This window comes from Esox lucius, chromosome 24 (genome assembly GCF_011004845.1).
Source record: "Esox lucius isolate fEsoLuc1 chromosome 24, fEsoLuc1.pri, whole genome shotgun sequence".
NCBI classification, from domain to species: Eukaryota; Metazoa; Chordata; class Actinopteri; order Esociformes; family Esocidae; genus Esox; species Esox lucius.
Genome location: NC_047592.1, coordinates 25,704,783 through 25,727,177, shown reverse-complemented (window position 1 = coordinate 25,727,177; position 22,395 = coordinate 25,704,783). Strand labels below are relative to the sequence as shown.

Sequence of the window (22,395 nt, the reverse complement as noted above, 5' to 3'; positions counted from 1 at the left end):
GCATTTCCAAGGCTTTGTATATCTTTTTATATCCTTTTCCATCTATAAGTTCCATGACCTTGTTACGCAGCTCTTTTGACAGTTCTTTTCTGCTCCCCATGGCTCAGTATCTAGCCTACTTAGTGCATCCACATAAGAGCTAACAAAGTCATTGACTATTTATGCACAGACACTAATGGCAATTTAAAAAGCCACAGGTGTGGGAAATTCACCTCTAATTGCCATTTTCACCTGTGTGTGTCACTTTGTGTGTCTGTAACAAGGCCAAACATTCAATGATATGTAAACTTTTGATCAGGGCCATTTGGGTGATTTCTGTTATCAATATGATTAAAAAAGGAGCCAAACAACTATGTGATAATAGATCACTTCATATGATCACTATCCTTAAATAAAATAGTTTGTTATTGCATGATCAGGCATATTGTCAAATTCAGCGCAAAGATATGACAATTTCTGCCACGGTAATCAAACTTATGAGCACAACTATATGTACTGTAGAGCTGGTTGAACAGTGCACCAATACAAAACTCCCAGCCACTGAACTCTGTAGCTGTTTTTCTTGATGGAGGACTGAGATTTGAGGGCCAGTCTTATCTTGGCAGTGCCTATGTGGTGTGATGCTTCCTGATTGCATATAATACCTTTGTAAAGTACTGTATGTTTATTTAAAGGTGTTCCCCATTAGGCTCATTACAGAACGCATTCTGCCCACCAGACAGAATTAGATTTTACAGAACGTATCATTTGACCTTAGTCCATAGAAGGTCACTGTGAATTATTCTAATTCTGTGGACAAACAAATGTGCTTGGTTAAATAAAATCATGATTGATTCAATGAATTAATGAATGGATAGAATAAATGAAGAAAAATGAAGATAGAAAGAAAAATGAATACATTTGATTGAAATACATTTTATAAGAAGGATTGAAAAGACAAATGAAGAAAGATAGAAAGAACAAAAGAAAAGAAGGAAGAAAGAAAGAGGGAAGTAAAGATGGATGGATAGAAAAAAATAGAGATCACGCCTATCAGGTGGCTTGAAAACTGTAGGCCATTGTACATTAATTATCTACAGTATGTGCTTCCATTTTATTGCAATCTGCTCCTTGCAGGGAACTAGTGCTCAGTGAATGAGCAGGTTCAGGCTGCTGCACCACTGTATCTGAGAGTGCTCCTGAGCGGAATTTCAATTGACTTTCAATTTGGACTGAGTTGCAGCAGAATTAATCGTGACTGACTTATTTCACCTTGAACATGCGGCCGGTTACTCATTTCATGGTTCCTTACCCAAGTGTGTTTGTGCACCCCTGTGCCTGTCTGTGTGTGTTTGGATGTGCACACATGTGCCTGTCTATGTGTGTTTGGATGTGCACACATGTGCCTGTCTGTGTGTGTTTGGATGTGCACACATGTGCCTGTCTATGTGTGTTTGGATGTGCACACATGTGCCTGTCTATGTGTGTTTGGATGTGCACACATGTGCCTGTCTGTGTGTGTTTGGATGTGCACACATGTGCCTGTCTGTGTGTGTTTGGTTGTGCACACATGTGCCTGTCTATGTGTGTTTGGATGTGCACACATGTGCCTGTCTGTGTGTGTTTGGATGTGCACACATGTGCCTGTCTGTGTGTGTTTGGATGTGCACACATGTGCCTGTCTATGTGTGTTTGGATGTGCACACATGTGCCTGTCTGTGTGTGTTTGGATGTGCACACATGTGCCTGTCTATGTGTGTTTGGATGTGCACACATGTGCCTGTCTGTGTGTGTTTGGATGTGCACGGCTGAGCCTGTCTGTGTGTGTTTGGATGTGCACTGCTGTGCCTGTCTGTGTGTGTTTGGACGTGCACGCCTGTGCCTGTCTGTGTGTGTTTGGATGTGCACCCCTGTGCCTTTCTGAGTGTGTTTGGATGTGCACGGCTGAGCCTGTCTGTGTGTGTTTGGATGTGCACTGCTGTGCCTGTCTGTGTGTGTTTGGACGTGCACGCCTGTGCCTTTCTGTGTGTGTTTGGATGTGCACGGCTGAGCCTGTCTGTGTGTGTTTGGATGTGCACCCCTGTGCCTTTCTGTGTGTGTTTGCCCAACTGACCGATTGATCGTCCAGTTTTACGTTATGTGCGTCATCCTCTCCCTTCTCTCTGATTTACTTCTATTCATCCCCCCCATTATAGATCCATTATGGATCCCGTAGATTTTTCTCTGGTCACAGTCCATTGATTGGATTGATCACTGGTCACAAAGTACTCTAGCTGCCTTAGAGAGACTAATTATGGATCACTTGAGATAAAATTGCACTGGAATACTGTATATTCAATGGAATTGGCTTGGGAGATTTGCGCCATAAGCCGACCTACTGTCTTCTACAAAACGTTCAACTCCCAGGGGGCTGACCTTTTTATTAAGAGACTCCTTGAGCAGAGGTCAAGTTAATGGATGTCATGCAAGCTTATGCATGTATGTACAAATGAACACCTGCTCCACCTTTGTGATGGATGGTGATAAGTAGCATAAGAACATAAGTGGTCGTAACTCCTAACCTTGTGCTTTACTTCTCTGATGCACATATGTTCTATTTGGACTTTGGTTAATCCTTCACCTTTAACTCTCTGCTCATCACTCTCAACCTCTCAACATCATACTCTTTTTCTCTTTTCCTCATCATTGCTCTCTTTCCTTCCATCCTTCTTTTTCTCCACTGGGAGATGTCAAACGATCTGACCTTCTTAGACCACTATGTAATTAGGCAGCTCAGCAGCCTTCCTTGTATTGTCTGTTTGCCACAGTAGGAAAACTGATCGCTATGAGACAATAAAGAGGAGATACACTGTCACCATAAATGAAGAGGGAGACATTAAGTCGAAGGAGAGTGAGAAGAAGATAAGTAGAGGAAGAAAGAGATGGAAGGAGAGAGAGACAAGAAGACACAGTCACCACACCGACAAAAGGAGATTAAGGAATTTAGTGAACAAAAATGAAATTGAGAAAATGACAGATGAGAATGTGAAAATTTATTAGAGAAGGGAGAGAGTGTAGTTTGACAGACACCAAAGTAGTTTTGTATTGTAAATCCTTAGTGGACAGTCTCCTCTGTCAACCTCAGAGCAAGGCAGATGATGAGCAAGGCAGATGAAGAAACAGGCACACCTTAATCTGCCTCTTAAATGTGAACTGACACACCACACATTATGGTGTGAAACCTGTTCATCAACCAAGAGTTTTGTGCACTGGTTTAGCGTACCTTTATTAAGAGACATATATGAATCATACACTCCTTAGTCCCACTGAGAATAATAACACACTCTGCTACATTCATCGCAATATCACACCTACACAAGGTCAATATTGTATTACAGCTCCCAGTGGGTTACAAATGGAAAAAAATTGAGTAAGCCATCCTGGTTGGAAAGAAAACATTTTCTAAATCAGTACAGCCACTCTTTTGGGAAGGCCAGCAGAAACTATTTGTTATAGGGGGCGATTTGTTTTTGTTGCTAAACAGTGGTGAATTTTTAACAGAAATCTGAGGAATAGGTTGAAATCATATCCAGCCAAACAAATTCAGGCTTCAGCTCTAATGGGAACGAACTGGTGTGCACATGGTTCACACCATATCCACATCTATATTAGATGTTGTTTCATGTAAGACATATTTTGCTTGAAAACCAGCCGCTAGGGGCAATGGTGAGTGTTTCATCCCCATCCTCTAATTGCAAAGATACTGCGTTAGATCCACTTAGAGATAAAAGCCATATTTTGCTTTAAGCAAATTGTCCCACAACCAATCAAAATGGATGTGTAACCATAGCACTAATCTTAACCATCCTTCAGTAGGTGCCATACTTAGCTCTCATTCTTGAGCATTTTCTCATTCATTACACGTACACTAAGTCAACAAAACTCACCCTTATATTTTCTCTCTCCCTTTACAATGTCTGAAGATAGGGAAATAAAAAAATAAAAATTGAGGTAGAGAATGAAAGGAAAATATGGAGGGTGTGAAGGGGGGGGGGTAAAAAGTGAGGGTGAGAGAGAATAGAGGGAGGAAGAAAAAGAGAATGAGTGAGAAAGTACCTCTGCTTACTCAAGTAGAAAGAGCACCTTGAAAGCCTCTGAGAGAATCTTTTCTTATTCACTTTATTCTTTAGCTCACCCTCTCTTGTAGCACAACGATGAGTCATTTCAAATGTTTTCTTTTTCTTTTGTCCTTTTTCTGACTTTCTATTTCTAAAATATGAAGATTCTTGTCCATTTATTTTAGACGTTCTTAAGTGCTGACCACAAGACTTACTAAAAAAACAAAGCAACAAAAACATAGAAGCTGGTAGGAATCGAGTAGGAAAGGGGTTCCTCATTTCTGGCTCATGACTCCCTGACAATGCTGGCCCCTAGTCCCCGATGACAACAAAAACAATCCAAAAACAAATCAATAATTGCAGTCAGTGAATGATGGAAAAGGAGAGAGGGCAGAGGGAAAGAAATAAACAACAAACGGGATGTCAATTAACCACTTAACACATTGGTGTTGTGTTTTAACGCTTGTTTGTAGTAGGTGAGGTTAGTTCCCCCCTTAATATGCACTGAGAGTTCTTCATTTGGCTGATACGCGCAATATAAATCAACTAAATTATTATTATTATTATTACTATAGTCGTTTGGGTTGTTGGGTGCGTGTGTGTGCAAGGTGTAGAAGGCTCGGTGGCACCTCTGGTGAACGGCGGAAGGAAAAGGAGACAGCCGTGAACAATAATCCGTCTTAATGCCTCCTGAGGACGGCAGGCGACGACGAGGTGAAGCATCTAACACGGACCATTACTCTGTCTAGAGGAAAAGGTGCTGATGGATCGCTCAAGATTGACGTGAAAATGAAACGTTTGTCCAAATCCCCAGGACGTCGATATGTGCCATGAAAAAAGGTCTGAAACCACTACCGGCTACCTGGGACCTGCCTTAGAGTAGTCGCACATTGCTACAGAGTTGGGAGTGGTAAGGGAGTAGCAAATGGGACAACAAGCGCCTGCTCAGAAGGTTGCTGGTCCAGTCCTATTGCTAGGCTGTCATTTTCTATCCTGTGGATTTTCTTACACAATGTCAGCCATTAACCTAAACATGTAATTATATGTATATTATATTATATGTAATTATAGTTCATAAAAAATACAATCTTGTTGGAATAAATGAAATGATGTGTGTGTGCATTGCTGTGTGTTTCTACGTGCGTGTTTGTGTGTGTGTTAGGACGGGCAGGACACAATCCAAATACTATAGGATAGCAACAGTGTTTTTTTACCAATAGCCCCATCATTCCATGAGGGGAGGGCTGAAATACATCTTTCGAAATAAAGAACGGTGACAGGGAATAGTCTTTAATAAGAGGGTTGTACAATACAGATTATCATGTGAAGGAGGTAAGAACATATATAAAACATCTCTGGTGAGTAGAGAATCATGGCAGCGGTTTAGAGGAGCTGATTTAGAAGACTTCTTGTGAGTCGTAATTTGCAGGTTATTTATCCACCCATGGACTCATAAGTGCCGGGAATCATTACTACTATCCATGTATTATCACTACTCTAAGTAGCTCTGCATAAGAGGGTCTGCTAAATTACTTCAATGTATGAAGAAGTACGTTATAGAGCCAGAGATAAGTAGGGTGCTTAGCGTGGTATATTGGCCATATAACACCAACGCAGTTGCCTCATTACTATTATAATTGGTTACCAATATGATAAGAACAGTAAAATTGAAATGTTTTGTCATCGCCCGTGGTATACTTTGTATCAGAATACTTTGTATCAGAATGTATCAGGGACACATAGTCAAGACATTGGACGTAACAAAATCAACTGGTCGGTACGCTGTAACGACATGAATCACTTCTCAGCTCAGCAATTGCAAATGACCTGGTAGACCAAGGAAGACATCTACAGTGGATGACCAAAGAAAGGTCACCATAATGAATTAAAAACCAACAGAACTGTCCAACAGATCAAAAAGACTCTTGAGGAAGTAGACGGGGATGTCAGCCAATTCCATTCACAGAAGACTTTCCATTCACCACGCGACCTCCAGAGACTGGATTGTGAGGTGCAAAAACAGTAGGTAGCTTCAAATATAAGATGGCCCAGAAATACATAAAAGAGTTCCGGAAATATATATTGTGGACTGAGGAAAGATAAAAAGGACCTGGCGTATTCACTTATTTGTGAAGTATGATGGAAATGGTGTTACATTTTGGCCATGTATGGCTCCCACTGGAACGGGCACACTTGTCATTGATATGTCTTCTAAGAGCAGCAGTAGGATGAATTCTGGAGTGTACAGAAAAATCTCCTCAGATTTGACCACGGCTCAAAAATCATCAGAAAGCCATTTGCAGCAAGACGGTTCCCGAGATGCTACTTAAGCATCCAGGGAATTTTTTAATGGCTAAAAAGGGTCATGTTTTTTACTGGTCTTTTTTACAAGGCATGCGTTTGCTTTTAGGCATACATTTCACTTGCTGAAAACAAGACTGAAGACATACACTCACCTAAAGCATTATTAGGAACACCTGTTCAATTTCTCATGAATGCAATTATCTAATCAACCGATCACATGGCAGGTGCTTCAAAGCATTTAGGGGTGTGGTCCTGGTCAAGACAATCTCCTGAACTCCAAACTGAATATCAGAATGGGAAAGAAAGGTGATTTAAGCAATTTTGAGCGTGGCATGGTTGTTGGTGCCAGACGGGCCGTTCTGAGTATTTCACAATCTGCTCAGTTACTGGAATTTTCACGCACAACCATTTCTAGGGTTTACAAAGAATGGTGTGAAAAGGGAAAACCATCCAGTATGCGGCAGTCCTGTGGGCGAAAATGCCTTGTTGATGCTAGAGGTCAGAGGAGAATGGGCCGACTGATTCAAGCTGATAGAAGAGCAACTTTGACTGAAATAACCACTCGTTACAACCGAGGTATGCAGCAAAGCATTTGTGAAGCCACAACACGCACAACCTTGAGGCGGATGGGCTACAACAGCAGAAGACCCCATCGAGTACCACACATCTCCACTACAAAAAAAGAGGCTACAATTTGCACGAGCTCAGCGAAATTGGACAGTTGAAGACTGGAAGAATGTTGCCTGGTCTGATAAGTCTCGATTTCTGTTGAGACATTCAGATGGTAGAGTCAGAATTTGGCATAAACAGAATGAGAACATGGATCCATCATGCCTTGTTACCACTGTGCAGGCTGGTGGTGGTGGTGTAATGGTGTGGGGGATGTTTTCTTGGCACACTTTAGGCCCCTTAGTGCCAATTGGGCATTGTTTCAATGCCACGGCCTACCTGAGCATTGTTTCTGACCATGTCCATCCCTTTATGACCACCCTGTACCCATCCTCTGATGGCTACTTCCAGCAGGATAATGCACCATGTCACAAAGCTCGAATCATTTCAAATTGGTTTCTTGAACATGACAATGAGTTCACTGTACTGAAATGGCCCCCACAGTCACCAGATCTCAACCCAATAGAGTATCTTTGGGATGTGGTGGAACGGGAGCTTCGTTCCCTGGATGTGCATCCCACAAATCTCCATCAACTGCAAGATGCTATCCTATCAATATGGGCCAACATTTCTAAAGAATGCTTTCCGCACCTTGTTGAATCAATGCCACGTAGAATTAAGGCAGTTCTGAAGACGAAAGGGGGTCAAACACAGTATTAGTATGGTGTTCCTAATAATCCTTTAGGTGAGTGTACATATACCCAAACAAACACAACTGAACTTGGCTGCAGTACAGGCCTGGCAGTTGTTTCAGGTACTGTTGGGTTGTTTGGGTACTGTTTAGGAGATTTTGTGTGTACTGTAATTTGCTTGCTTTTTTGTGTTCTTTCACATATTCCTTTCATATTGCTCTACTTTTAGGCTTGTAGGGCATTATGTAGGGAAAAGGAGCAGATAAGCTCAGCGCCTGGAGAGAATACAGATGAGAAAGTTGTTAAATTTGCAGTACTGAAGAGATTGCATCTCTCTGTAGAGAACTGTATAATGTCACACAGGACGTAATTGTATTGGTTTTATCTGAGGGGGTTTGTGTTGCTCTAGGTCTTTGTGAATCCATCCACACCAATATATCTTTGACATCATCAAGCTACACCAATATATTGTCTGATGAATAAGAAGACAGTTAGCATGCCCCATCGATGAATGGGAGTAATGTAAATTCATAGTTATATTACTAAGGTACTGTAGAACGTGTGTTGTCTCCATCTCTGGGGAAATGTATTCAGAGTATTAACACCCAACACCCAAGGTTTGTTTGTTCTTTCTCTTTCATTTTATGCGCATGGGGAAAGTTTCAATGAGTCTTTTTCATGTTATGACCCCCCCCCCAGGTTCCATAGTGTTGCTGGTGCTGTATGGCACAGGGTTTCCTTTGCTTGCCATTATTGTGTGTGTGTGGGTGGGTGTCTCTGCGGAATGGAATTGCATCGGCAACACCGGTTCCTTTCTAATGGAAGTTCTGACAGGCAATACAGATGCACACACACACCAAATATAACCGAATAGAGGCCGCATATAAGAAAGCCCACGCTATTCACTCTGCTATATGACTGGTGAGTAAAAATCTATAGATTCGTCCTCATCCTAAATGGCATGTTCCTATAAAACGCACTACTCCTGCATTTTGGAACACAGGCCTTTGTACTGTAGGTGTGGATGGCTTTGGTAAAAATTGTATTCTTAGGTACACTTGTCTCAAAACCGGCACTTGAAAAGTCAGTGCGGATATGCCGCTGTGTTCACAGGAAAGCTTAATGAAACCATATGGAGGTATAATGGGATCCATAGAAAGTAACATAGAGAGAGGGAGACAACGATAGAGAGACAGAGAGGGATCGAGAGACGGGGGAGAGAGAGATAAATTGAGAGAGAGACTTGGAAGAGAGAGAGCTGGAAGATCAGATTCTTCTTATTAACATTCGTCACCCCGTCCCATCTCTCCTATGCAGTTCTTTCGCTCTACTCTCCTTCATCCCTGTCATCCATTCTTCACTCCCTGTCATCCCCTCTCCATTCTCTGACATCCCATCTTCTCTCTGTGTTATCCCTTCTCATCTACCCATTATGCCCACTTCTTCTGGCATCCTCTCTCCTCCTCTCCTCCTCACTCTGCCATCCTCTCTCCTCCTCTCCCTGCCATCCTCTCACCTCCTCTCCCTGCCATCCTCTCTCCTCCTCACTCTGTCATCCTCTCTCCTCCTCTCCCTGCCATCCTCTCACCTCCTCTCCCTGCCATCCTCTCTCCTCCTCACTCTGTCATCCTCTCTCCTCCTCACTCTGCCGTCCTCTCTCCTCCTCTCCCTGGCATCCTCTCTCCTCCTCTCCTTGTCATCCTCTCTCCTCCTCTCCCTGCCATCCTCTCTTCTCTTCACTCTGTCATCCTCTCTCCTCCTCTCCCTGCCATCCTCTCACCTCCTCTCCTTGCCATCCTCTCTCCTCCTCACTCTGTCATCCTCTCTCCTCCTCTCCCTGCCATCTTCTCTCCTCCTCTCCCTGCCATCTTCTCTCCTCCTCTCCCTGCCATTCTCTCTCCTCCTCTCCCTGCCATCCTCTCTCCTCCTCTCCTTGTCATCCTCTCTCCTCTCCTTGTCATCCTCTCTCCTCCTCTCCCTGCCATCCTCTCTCCTCATCTCCTTGTCATCCCCTCTCCTCCTCTCCTTGTCATCCTCTCTCCTCCTCTCCCTGCCATCCATTCTCTTCCTCTTCTCACTATCCCCTCTCCCTCCCTGTCATCCTCTCTACACCCTCACCATATCAACCTCTCATCCCTTCATCCTCCCTATCATCCATTCCCTTCCTCTCCCTGTCATCCCCTCTCCTCCCCTACCTGTCATCCATTCACCTCTCCCTGTCATCCTCCCTCCTTCTCTCCCTGTCATCCTATTTTTCTCTTCTCATGGTCCTCCCCTCTCCACCCTGCCACTCATACTGTTCCCCTTCCCCTCCCCATTCTCCTCCCTGACCCTACTGAAGTTAATTAGGGGAGGCAGCTCTCCTTCTCCCATGAGGATTCTGTCCCCGACCATTGACCTCAGGCCTCACTTTCCTTTCAATTTGTTCTTCTGAACTCACGCGCACACACACTCTGTAATGGCTTTGTATTTAGATATCCTCTCCTGTTCTTATCTAAGACAAAGTCAATACGTGTTTGTGAAACCAAATGAAAAGTTATGGGAGAAACGTCTTGAAATTGTGTACAGGGTGGTCAGATGTCAGATACAGTCAGTGGACCTGGGACTGTTGCAATGTTTTTGGATAATACGTGTGTGTGTGCTGTGAATCACTCTTACAGAAAAGCAGTTAGGAGAAAAGTGTATTTAATGAGGTACATTGGAATGAAAAAGAGAGAAATAGAGAAAGAAAAATGTCTATGTGCAGCATAGTTATAAAACAAGAAGAGATATGTCATGGTAGGTAAAGTTGTAAAATGATGAACATTTTATTGTCCTGTGTAGCTCAATTTGAAGATCACGGGTGTCTGGATAAGAGGCTCTGCTAAATTACATAAATGTAAGGAAAATGTGAATCTTCTAACCTTTCTATCTGAAAATATATTACTATTGACAAAGTATTTGATCGTTGTGGTTTCATTATAAATATTACAGAACATATATGTTTAATTTAGAATGTTATACATCTTTTAAAATCAGAAAATGAACAGAAATGTCGTTGACAAAAGGATTGACACTCTGGACTCAGTATTTGATAGCACAGCCTTTGGCCAAAATCGCTGTAATCAATTGCAGTTTTACCCACTCTTGCTCAAACTTTAGAAGTTCTCCCAGATTTGAAGAATGCCTTCCAACTGTTTTTCTCAGATCCATCCACAGGTTTCCAAGTAGGATTTACAACTGGACTCATTACTGGCTGCTGTATTTTTGTGCTCTTTATATTGGGCTTCAGGTCATTGTCCCATTAACCTTTGATGGTGATCAGCTTTCTGTATCTGGGTTTGACATCCCTCACCCAAATGCCTTGGTATTCTCATGATTAAATGATGCCATTCATTTGAGGCACTCAGTGCCAGAGACTGCAGAGAAACCCAAAACTGAGTAAAGGTTTAACTCTGGAGAAGCTGTCTTTTCTTTAAAAGCTTTATTTTATTTTATGTAAACATCAAGAACGTTTGCTTAACAATAAGCTCTAATTTCAATTAATCTGCCCACAGGAGGATTGTGGCATGTTCAGATGTGTTTTGGCAAATTGCAGTCTGGCTTTTTTTGTCTCTCGCTCAGCAATGCGGCCCACTTGGGTCTCCTACCATACAAACCCCTTTCATTAAGTCAGCGACAGTATGGTGTGAGTTAATTGTGGTAACATGTGTCCGAATGTCAGCTTGAATGTGTGTGGCAGATGATCAAGGGATCAATCCAGACTAGGAGATCTGGGTGGTGAGGGCTGGCTGCATCAATATCTCACTAACCGTACCACTACATCTCCCTCAAAGGCCACACCTCTCATTCAATTGCTGTTACACATGCTGTCCCTCAGATCTCTGTTCTGGACCCCCTGTTCTTCACCATCTACATCCCTCTCCTTAATCAGATCCTCTATCACTCCAAACTTTCTACTGACTTATAAAGCCCTCCACCACACTGTTTCTCCATATCACTTTCTTCACTACCAACCCACACGCTCACTCCAGTCCACTACTGCAAGCCACCACACCATCCTAGGTCCAAGCTCCAGAGCTTTGTCGAAAATACTTTCTTCAGGAATACTCATGAGTTTCAGTCAGTCATTTCTCAGGACTGGTTTAAGCCCGATAATCTGCTCAAATAGGCATACACTTCAACCCTTTTCCCTCTCTCTTTTGATTTGCTAATTTTGTGTTGTGCAGATTTAGTTTTGACTCCAGCCTTTTATTTTGTGTACTTGCTACTTTGTATAGAAACATTGGGTCCTTGAAAAGCCTATTTAGTCTATTATTATTGTTATATGAACATCTGGAGGGTTTGAACTGCACAAAATGCAGATGGGACTGGTGGTATAAAATGACAGCAGTTATTTTCTTTTTTTCTACAGAGTCCAAAATATAATCCAAACATCAAATCAGGATTGTATTACAAACAGAGAAAATTAAAATATTGAACATAAGTCCCATGAGCAGGATATGATCCGTGTCCTACATGAAAAGGTAAACAGGCCAACTTAGTACATCAAGAAACGTGTAGGTTACACCATCTTACCGATTGGACTCAAGGGGTGACGCCATGGGAATGCTTAAGCAAACACCTAAACAAACACCTGTACTCACCCATCAAGCAGGGCTCCCGCTGGGTCTTACTGTAGGTTCTGCGGGACTGTGGAACTGCCACAGTTATTCATCTTCAGCTACGATCATCAAACCAAATGTTCTCTTGCGGCCACATCCACAGCACAGGCCTTACACTTGCTGATAACATCGTTGCCTTAGGTTTGCCTTGAGTCTGGCCTCAGACAGTTGTCTGTTTTTTTTGTCACCATGTTCACACATTGACCAAAACTGGAGGATGAGTGTTCTTGTCTAATGAGAATGGTTGTTTGAGTGATATTCATGTCACAGATGTTCTGTTCCAAAGTAATGGGGAATAACCTGCTTGAAATCTAATTATTTCTAACTACTTCTATAGTAGGTGGTGTGGAATATCTTTTGAATAAGATATAGTAAATCATTTAGATATTTTGGTTTTGTTCAATTGCAAACCAAAGAAAAGTCAATGTGGATATGTGGTCAAATGATTTTGTTGTCAAGTTCATCAGTTTTCTAGATGAAATAGTTCATTATTTGAATAAAAAGCCAATACTACCCTAACCCTTTTCTGATATACAAGACAGTGTACCAGATAACATACTCCTGAGGTCACCAACACAAATGCTCTCTCCATCTTCCCCATTCACTCACTCTCTCTTTCTTTTTCCCTCTTTTCCCATTTACCCTCATTGATTTTTTTTTTTAACTTTTATTTGATTGGGACAGTGCATGTTAATGAACAAAACATGGAGTACATGCATGTAAAAATGCCGGATTATAGCCAAGAGCTAATTTCCATCCGTAGTCCCACGAGCTAAGATCACACAGCTCACAAAAACATTGCAAAATAAAATGTACATCTACAGTCAGTTCATAAATTTGCTAAATCCTATATACAATATTCACACAAAACTACATTCAACTTCACAAACACTAATCCATATACACATTACAAAGTAAAACAATTTAAAAAAGGATAAAACATATACTAATGTGTGCAACTTTGATTTTCCCATAGCCATTTCTTCAACTGGACTTTAAAAGAGCTATATGTAGTACATTCTTTTAGAGGAAGACTATTCTACAGGTTCCCACCCCAGACAGACAGGACCGTCTGACCGAAGGTGGTGCGCCTGTGAGGTATTATCAAGTCTCCTCTGGTAGAGGCTTGCGTGATCCTCAAATAATTTTCTTTAGATGTAATAAAGTCCTTCAGAGGTGGCGGAGCGAGGGAGTGAAGGACCTTGTATATCAAACAGGCCATTTTTAAATTAATCATATTTTGAAAATTCAATAGTCTATGTTTTTTTAAAACTTGACAGTGGTGGTGGGATAGCGGTTTTTTATCTAATGTTTTTAATGCCTTTTTATTTAGGCTTTCTATAGTTTTAAGTGTTGTGGGGCAGGCAAGAGACCAGGTAGTCAAACAGTAATCAAAATGAGAAATAATCATTGAATAAAAATATGTTTTAGCAGCACCCATAGTTAAATTATTTCGAATGTGCCAAACATTTAGAAGATTCAATTTGACAACCTTTGCTACTTTTTTTACATGACTTTTGAAGCAGAGTGTTGAATCAAGGACTACCCCAAGGTATTTAAATTCTGAGACCAGGTGAAGTTCCTCTCCATTCAAGAAGTCATTTTATCTGCTTACTTCGACAAAGCGTTTTGAGAAGTACATGCACACAGTTTTTCTGGTGTTCAACATGAGGCATGAATTTTTGAGCCAGTCCTGCACATCCAAACGAACAGGTATAACAGGGATTCTACACTACATTCAACACGTTAAATTATAAACAGATGACTGTAGATGGCTAGCTGTACAGGAATGAAAACCATGACTCCCTTCACTCCATTGCTGGTTCCACTCTGCTATGTGAACTACGCTTTGTAAATCACAATCGAGAGTAAATCTTCTGTGGCTTTATTTTTGCCAGACTGCGTAAGCAAAGCCGGCCAAGAAGAGCAAATGTCTCTTAATGAGTGACTGAGTGACTGAGTGACTGAGTGACTGAGTGACTGACTGACCGGTTATATTGGCACTATTTCTGCTGGATGTTTGAAGTACGTATCCGTGCATGCTTTTTGCAGTAATAGAGACCACCACCCCTTGCGCAGTAAATGAGGAGGGGTTTGTATGATTCTCTCGTCTTTTCACTTGACCAAAGAGTCAGTTATCGTCACCCATATTGATAGTTATCGTACCAATGTCATTCACAAATGAAAGAAAAACTAATTTTGTTCTGTCATGAAATGAAACAGCTTTGGCAGTGTAAAGTTCCTCTTCAGTCTTGCTAGCAATTGCTCAGTTCTTATGACTATTCCAAGAAGTAAGTTAGTAGATACTAGTAAGCCTATTACTGGCTAATAAGCAGTTAAAACAGCCAGTGGCAAAAGCCATACAGTTACAGTTCATGCTATTTGTGGTGGAATTAAACCTAAGAAACATTAGTCAGTTCAACACGATGCTTAATGGTGTCCTGCTAAATATTCAAATTTGGTGTGATGTTAATACGTGACAAAATGATCTAATGTCGAGACGCAAAATATGACGAGGTAGTATGTCCCAATTGGTCCCAAGACTGGCATACTAGCTTAATATACAGTATACAAAACAGTACGTACATCACCATCATCCATGAGTACTTATAGTACCTTGTATGGAATATGCTTTGAGATTTAAACATTGCTTTCGATTTACATAGTAATTCACATAGCATAGTGTTTGGCTATTTAACTGTCATTGTTTTCTAAAGAAACGAACCAGCCATGGAGTGATTTGAGTCATTGCTTTCCTTATAGGTACTGTAAAGCCAGACTAAATCGTCACTGGCTACAAGCTTCAGTAGCTACATTAGAGTAAGCCTAAAGTCAAACTTTATGGTTATATAGCGATGGACAAACTGCACTGGCAACGAACAGTTTGTGATTTACTCTCGATTGTGATTTACAAAGCGTAGTTCACATAGCAGAGTGGAACCAGCAATGGAGTGAAGGGAGTCATGGTTTTCATTCCTGTACAGCTAGCCATCTACAGTCATCTGTTTATAATTTAACGTGTTGAATGTAGTGTAGAAACCCTGTTATACCTGTTCGTTTGGATGTCAGCTAATGTAAGGAACTAGTTTCGAGGACTGTGGAGTTTCGATGAATTCTCTTATGAATGCAGAAGTATACCGTATAGCTTAGTGGTGTAGTGGTTAAAGACAGACTGTCACATAGGAGACAACAACATTCATCCCTTTTAATTGTGATCTGGCTGAACTAGGCTTGCCTGGTTCCTTTTCTTTTTCCTGTAGGGCATCTGTTCTCTCTCTAGCTCTATTTCTCTCTCTCTCTGCCTGACTTTCAGTCTCTCAATCTATTCTCCCTCTGTCTCTCTGCCTGACTTTCAGTCTCTTTCTCTATTCTCCCTCTGTCTCTCTGTCTGACTTTCAGTCTCTCTTTCTATTCTCCCTCTGTCTCTCTGTCTGACTTTCAGTCTCTTTCTCTATTCTCCCTCTGTCTCTCTGTCTGACTTTCAGTCTCTTTCTCTATTCTCTATCTGTCTCTCTGTCTGACTTTCAGTCTCTTTCTCTATTCTCCCTCTGTCTCTCTGTCTGACTTTCAGTCTCTTTCTCTATTCTCCCTCTGTCTCTCTGTCAGACTTTCAGTCTCTTTCTCTATTCTCCCTCTGTCTCTCTGTCTGACTTTCAGTCTCTTTCTCTATTCTCCCTCTGTCTCTCTGTCTGACTTTCAGTCTCGTTTTCTATTCTCTATCTGTCTCTCTGTCTGACTTTCAGTCTCTTTCTCTATTCTCCCTCTGTCTCTCTGTCTGACTTTCAGTCTCTCTTTCTATTCTCCCTCTGTCTCTCTGCCTGACTTTCAGTCTCTTTCTCTATTCTCTACGGTCTGTCACTCCTTTTTCTATTTGGTCTCTATTGTAAGGGACCGCACTTGTTTTAACTAAATCTAACTTCACCCAGCCCATCTCTCCACACACCCCACTTAGTCACTCTGTCTCTCTCTCTCTGTCTCCATCACTCCATCAACTTCATTCCTGTAATGGTGAAAGCCATCTGTGCTAGCCAACATAAGCCTAGTGTGTAGATGGGCACATTATGTCCAGTTTCAAATATAGTATTAGAAAAACGCTGTGAGTGAGTGAGTGTGTGTGTTTATTTTTATTTAGTTTTTTTTCCAGAGGAGCAGCTTCTCTTCCTGGGGCCAAAACATCCTGGGAACAGAACACTGATGAACAAGACCTGAAAAATACAATGTAGAATGCTATCAACACAATAAAGAAATCTGTGTATGTTTGTAAGTCAGTGTACAGGGTTTGATGTTACCATAAAAGAAAGCAAAATGGCCAGAATTATAATACTTTGTATCTGTATTATTGTGCGTCTTTGTGCTTGTGTGTGATTGTCCTGGCTACTGTAGGCTAAGACTTTTGCTGGTATGATAATGGTTTGACCTGATAAAAGGGGCATTTTGTACTACTGATGTCTTTCTCCCTGAACTGATGGAATGGATTTTTCTCTCTACATCAACCTCTATTTCATGCTTTGTCTTTCCGCGTCCTCTGTTTCTCTCCCTCCCACCTAACCCCCCTCCCTTCCTCTCTTAAAGCAGATGGATGTTGATCCGTCTCTCCGGAAATGTGGAGCGGCAGTGAATGAACGAGTGAGGTGGAAGTGGAGAGCGATACCGGTGGAGGACAGGTCAGCACTAGCCGTAAAAGGGACGAGAGTGGAGGTTGGCACATCATCGCTTGGGGGTTGATGGATACGGCGTGCGTGCGCGCCCTCCTGTGTGCCAGTGATTCCGATATGGAAACAATGTAGGTGGCTTTTTATTATCACCTTTAACCAATTATCCAGGATCAGGTTTGCTGACACTCCATTAAACCTTGATAACAAGGATAGAAAATGCATCTTGATCAAACCATTTGGCTTCAGTGGTTATATCTTGATTCTCAGAACAGCCAGAAGAGGACTGGCCCTTGGTGCCTGGTCCCACTCGTGTTTTTTTCCTGTTACTACTTTTCTAATGGCCGTTTTCTTGCCTCACTTCAATTTTTGTAATGTTTTTTTTTTCATGAACAGACAGAGAGAATTAGCAAAAGAGAAAGACAGGAGTGTCTTCTGTACACCCCCCCCCCCCACACCCCCCACGCTTCCAAATTTGCATTGTTTTTAATTAGCATTTTTATGCTCAGTATCTGTTAAACACTTTGTGAGAACTGCTTATTTAAAAAGGACTTGATGGAATACATGTATTCTATAAAATTGTTGAATTGATTGAAGGGGACAACTTAAATCTCAGATTAACTTCCCTTCCCTCGTACTACTTTATATGTAGATGGACTTATCAATCATTGTCATTCAAGTGAGTGTACAAGGGTTTGAAGTTACCCTGTAGAAGGAAAATAGCCAGATATATAAAAGACCATAGCTGAAGATGTATACAGTAAAATTGCTTAATGGGAGTGAATCTGGGACAGGCATGTTCAGGCGTCTCTTTGGGACGCAGTGTTTCACCACCAACCTGCGTCATTACAATGCCCATTCTGGAGGTCTTCTCTGAGGTTCCACCGTAAGTTAATGACGGCAGTTAGAATCCGCCGGCTGATTAGATCCCTACAATGACTGGGTGTCACTGAGACGGGATTAATGAGTATCCGTCATTACCACGCCGACTTAGAGTTGATAGAGACATCAGATTATCCGTGTGTGACGCAGTAGCCCGCAGTTGAGAGAACGAGAGTAATGGACACTGGAATGAATATGCAGTGTTTAATGGTTCTAAAACAGTGTGATGAATCGTGGTCATCCTTAGGTTGGCACTGCCTGTCTCCGTCGAACTGTTTACCCCCCCCCATTCTCTCTCTCTCTTTTCATATATATAGTTGAGAGAAAGAGAGAGATACACTTCCGTACAGAAGTTTGAGGTCACTTAGAAATGTTCTTGTTTTCCATGAAAACATTCATAAAATGAGTTTGAATAGGAAATATAGTAAAATCAATAGGGTATATAGAAATTCCCCAGTTAAGATATAATGACTTTGCCTCCACCATGCCTCCACCATGCTTGACTAAAAGCGTCAAGCCCTCCTTGAGGATGTTTTCATTTGTTCTGCATCTGACACATTTTTTGTGAGCCGAACTCCTCTAACTTAGATTTGTCTGTCCATAACACCTTTTTCTAAACTTCCTCTGTCCATTTCTCAATGAAAACAAGGACATTTCTAAGTGACCCCAAACTTTTGAACAGTGTATCTTTCTCTGGCTGGCCTTTTTCTGTTGTCTCGTACTGTTTTTATTCCTTTCTTATTTATTTGATGCATTCCGTAGTGCAGTTTTATAGCCCTTTGCCTCCTAGTCTGAGATGTACTGTCTGAACAACCCTGTACAAACAAAGTATGCATTATTGTAGCCTTGTCATTACTCAAGCCACACAAACTGCAATGGTTTTTAACAGGTTGGATAACAGCCATTCGGGTTAAGGCCCAAGAGCAATATCTCCAGTTTGCAGATACACACAAAGATACAATCTCACACACACAAGCACACACATCCAGTCAAATGTACTGTTTTTTCCTTCTTTTTTCTAGAGCATTCTGAAAAATGACAGCTAGGATCTGGGGTTTTAATTCAAAATGGAATATAATAACAGAACACTTCATTAATGGACAACATTGAACTTCTCAGTGCCTCCTCAACGTTCAACTTCTAAAGACGACCATACTGGAATATCTCCTGGAAAACACACAGTCTGGTTTCCAGCCCTACCAGCCAGTTTAAGCCTGCCCATCAAAAAACACATTCACGTCTTAGAGCGACATCCTTTCCTCTTGATCTCCTCTTTAAGGGATAACAACAACCGAAGTGGACTCAATACCTTTCAGTGGACCTAACCTGAAGTAACCTTGCTGTGACCTTAACACCCCAACTGTGACCTTAACCGTTCAGTTCAGCCCAAGCAAACCCTAACCCTCTGGATGTCTCTCTAGGACTTTCTAACTGGACAACCTTTTTGACTTTCCATAAAACCCTTTTTTTTTTTTACCTCAGCCAAGCCAACCTCAAGTCTCCCAATGCATTGTGGGCCTCCGAGTATGCACATTGCCTCCCTCTGGTGGTGAGAGAAATTTGTGTAGGTCCAGACAGGACCTTCCTAGGATGGGAGCCCCAGGAGGTGTAGCCCTACTCGGGGGTTTCGGATCCTCCACCACAGCTTCTTTAGAGGTAGGGGGCTGGATGGTTTGGCCAGGGGGAAATAAATCCACTTACCTTGGACTCAACCAGAGTCTACCCTGGGGAGCAGACAGTAACCTGACATCGGGATCGTCGCAGGCAGAGGTGGTGTCACGAGCAGCGGCCATGAAGGTGAGTGTTTGCTACTTATACTTATTTTTATACACATCTTTGAGCAATTAGCATTAAGTATCATGCCCAAGGGTAGCTCAATATCAGCTTTGATATCAGTTAACCGATATCCAACACACACAAAGATGTGAATTGTGCTGTACATAGGAAACACAATCAATACAAAACAGTGTTAGCAATTCAAAATGCACACAAGTTCACCTGTTATCGGTTCAGGCTTTTCTATTGATTCTATGTTGATGATGCTATCCAATGAGAATTTGGCTTGATTTGTTTTGAAGGAGAAGAACTGGCCGGCGCTCCTCATCCTGGTCATCATAGCACTGACTGTGGGTGGTAACATCTTGGTGATCCTTGCCGTCTCATTGGAGAAGAAGCTTCAGAACGCTACCAACTTCTTCCTGAGGTCACTGGCTGTGGCCGACATGCTAGTGGGAATCCTCGTGATGCCCATATCACTTATCAATATCCTCTATGGTGAGTAAGACAACGATACCCATGTATCATAAGCATAATCCAACTACTCCATTCAGTACTCCCCCTGGCCATCATTTGTGGGAATGTAGATCGACCATTTTGCACTTCAATCATTTTACTTAGCTGAACACATTTTTTTGCCGGTTTTGCGTCAGAGATTAAAATAACGGATGGATGAAAAAGACAATTGCTGCGTGTCTTCTTCCAAGGTAATGTGGGACACCTTTCCAACAGATACTCCCTGCGGTTACAAGTTTCAAGGTTTAATTATCAAAAGGCAAATGCACCGAACAACACAGTGTCATCCTGCACAATGAAATTCTTGTGACATGGCACCCGACAACTATGTTGTGAGAGTTCAAAATAATAATAAATAAAGCAAAAATATGCATTACACTGTACACAAGCAGCAGTTTAAAGAAAAGTCTACTGTAAACTAGCAGATATCTGGGTAGTATTATTGAACATTTAAATATAGCAAGTCTGGCAGTATTATACATAATTGGGTTGCACAATATTGACAAAATTTGATGTTGCAATATTGATCATGAATATTGCAATATCGATATTGATTTCAATATTCTTATACATATGTAAAAACATAAATGTTATGGGAAAACCCATCAAATAGATTAATATCAGATGAAAACAACATGTTCTTACAACACAAGGGTTTATTTCAACTGACAGTCATATTGGACTGGTACAACTTGGCTTTTTAGACACGGTACTTAATCAACACTTAAAGCAAAATATTTTTTGAAAACATAAAAACAAAATTATTGCAGAGACAGAGACTGCAAACTAGCTACACAAAGCTTTGTAGGCTACCACAAAGGGAATCTGAACGCTGTTCGTAAGAAGAGTACGGTGTTTCAGCCTATGTAAAGGTGCCTATTGTATTTCTTGGCAGCGCATTCATCATTTGAGATTTTTTTAATTGATTCAATCTCAAATCTAGTGCAAAGGCATCTTAGAAGCATTGCCTCTATCCCAGATAGCAATGAGTCGGCGGACCGGAGGCGGTCCTCCAAAGACAGTAGAAGCGTCAGAATGTCTAAATCGCAAACACGTTTGCCAGCTTTCCGCCGGCGGCAGACGCTTTTTAAAAGCGGCAGTCGCACTCCTACCGCCTGTGTTCTGCGGCCGGCCCGTGGTCCAACCGCCTTTCCACCGCCGTTATACAAAAGGTTTTCGAGCGATCTGCCGCTTTTATATATATATATATATTTAATATTTATAGCATGCAGTTTATCGAGAATAATGATTGATCAAACCAGACAAATTTCCATTTGGTGTTTTAATTCCACATTTCAAAGTACAGTAACTGTCATTCAAACAAGATGTGTCAGGATCACTGAAATAAATAATCGGCAGAAAAAAATAAACAAATACACACAGAACATGCAGGTTTCCAATAAAATGTTGGTTAAAAAAAAAAGAACAGCCATACAAGCAAATTATAACACAAACACAATCATTGTTAATAATATAGAGGTCAGCTCTGGGATGAAAATAATTACCAGTAAACATAACAAGTAATGAGGATATTTGGTACCAAAGAATGTGCAGGATACCAAATAAAACGAGGTAGAACATCACATTTTCAAGCCATTGAGTAAAGCTCTAGAGTAGAATATTCCATTATAATGGCATTGCTGACCTGGAGCACAATATTTACACCATGCTGCATTAAGATGTCTCTTGTATCTGTGATAAACAAAACTTGATATACATATATAAAAATACAGAGGTAAAAACAGTAGTAGAACAGACCATTATAACTGCAATGCTGACCTGTGGCACAAGGATTTACAAGCTATATTTAACAATTGAATAACAGTTAAGCACTGTGATGGAATGAAAAATGCTGATGTTAAAAACAGAGTAAGTAGAATATTTGGTACCAGGTACTGTGCAATATCAAGTATCAGAGGTACGAAATAGTATTTCCAAGCTATTATTAATTGAATAACAGTTAAGCATAGTGATGAAATGAAAGTAGAATGTTGGTACTAGTTAATGCGCAATATCAAGTAACAGGTATGAAATAGGATTTACAAACTATAATAGAATCGTTAAGATGGAATGAAATAAGCCAATACTAAAGTTAATACAAAAAAAACAGGGTGGGTTTGGTGAGTCTGGCACTTCTGGCTTCTTGATGTTACTGACTGCAGGATAAAGAAAGTGTTCCAGTTCAGGGATGCTGGGGTGTCAGTAGTCAGCCTAGGTTTAAGGGGTTGGCTGTGGGTCCTTCTCA

The 22,395-nt window shown here is 41.3% G+C and overlaps 1 protein-coding gene across 4 annotated transcripts in view; it reads left to right on the top strand.

Annotated features, from left to right (window-relative positions):
• htr2cl1 (5-hydroxytryptamine (serotonin) receptor 2C, G protein-coupled-like 1) overlaps window positions 1-22,395 on the top strand; it is a 226,714-nt gene that overhangs the window by 126,589 nt on the left and 77,730 nt on the right. For 3 of the 4 annotated variants that reach the window (XM_034290688.1, XM_013132545.3, XM_034290687.1), the window contains 3 exons: window positions 16,897-17,107; window positions 18,881-19,655; window positions 19,937-20,132. In XM_034290688.1, coding sequence (XP_034146579.1) covers window positions 19,449-19,655; window positions 19,937-20,132 — 403 coding nt within the window. In that variant the 5' untranslated portion in view covers window positions 16,897-17,107; window positions 18,881-19,448. Of the gene's footprint in view, window positions 1-16,223; window positions 16,577-16,896; window positions 17,108-18,880; window positions 19,656-19,936; window positions 20,133-22,395 lie in introns of those variants that run through there. The other variant, XM_020044223.2, reaches the window with a different exon arrangement.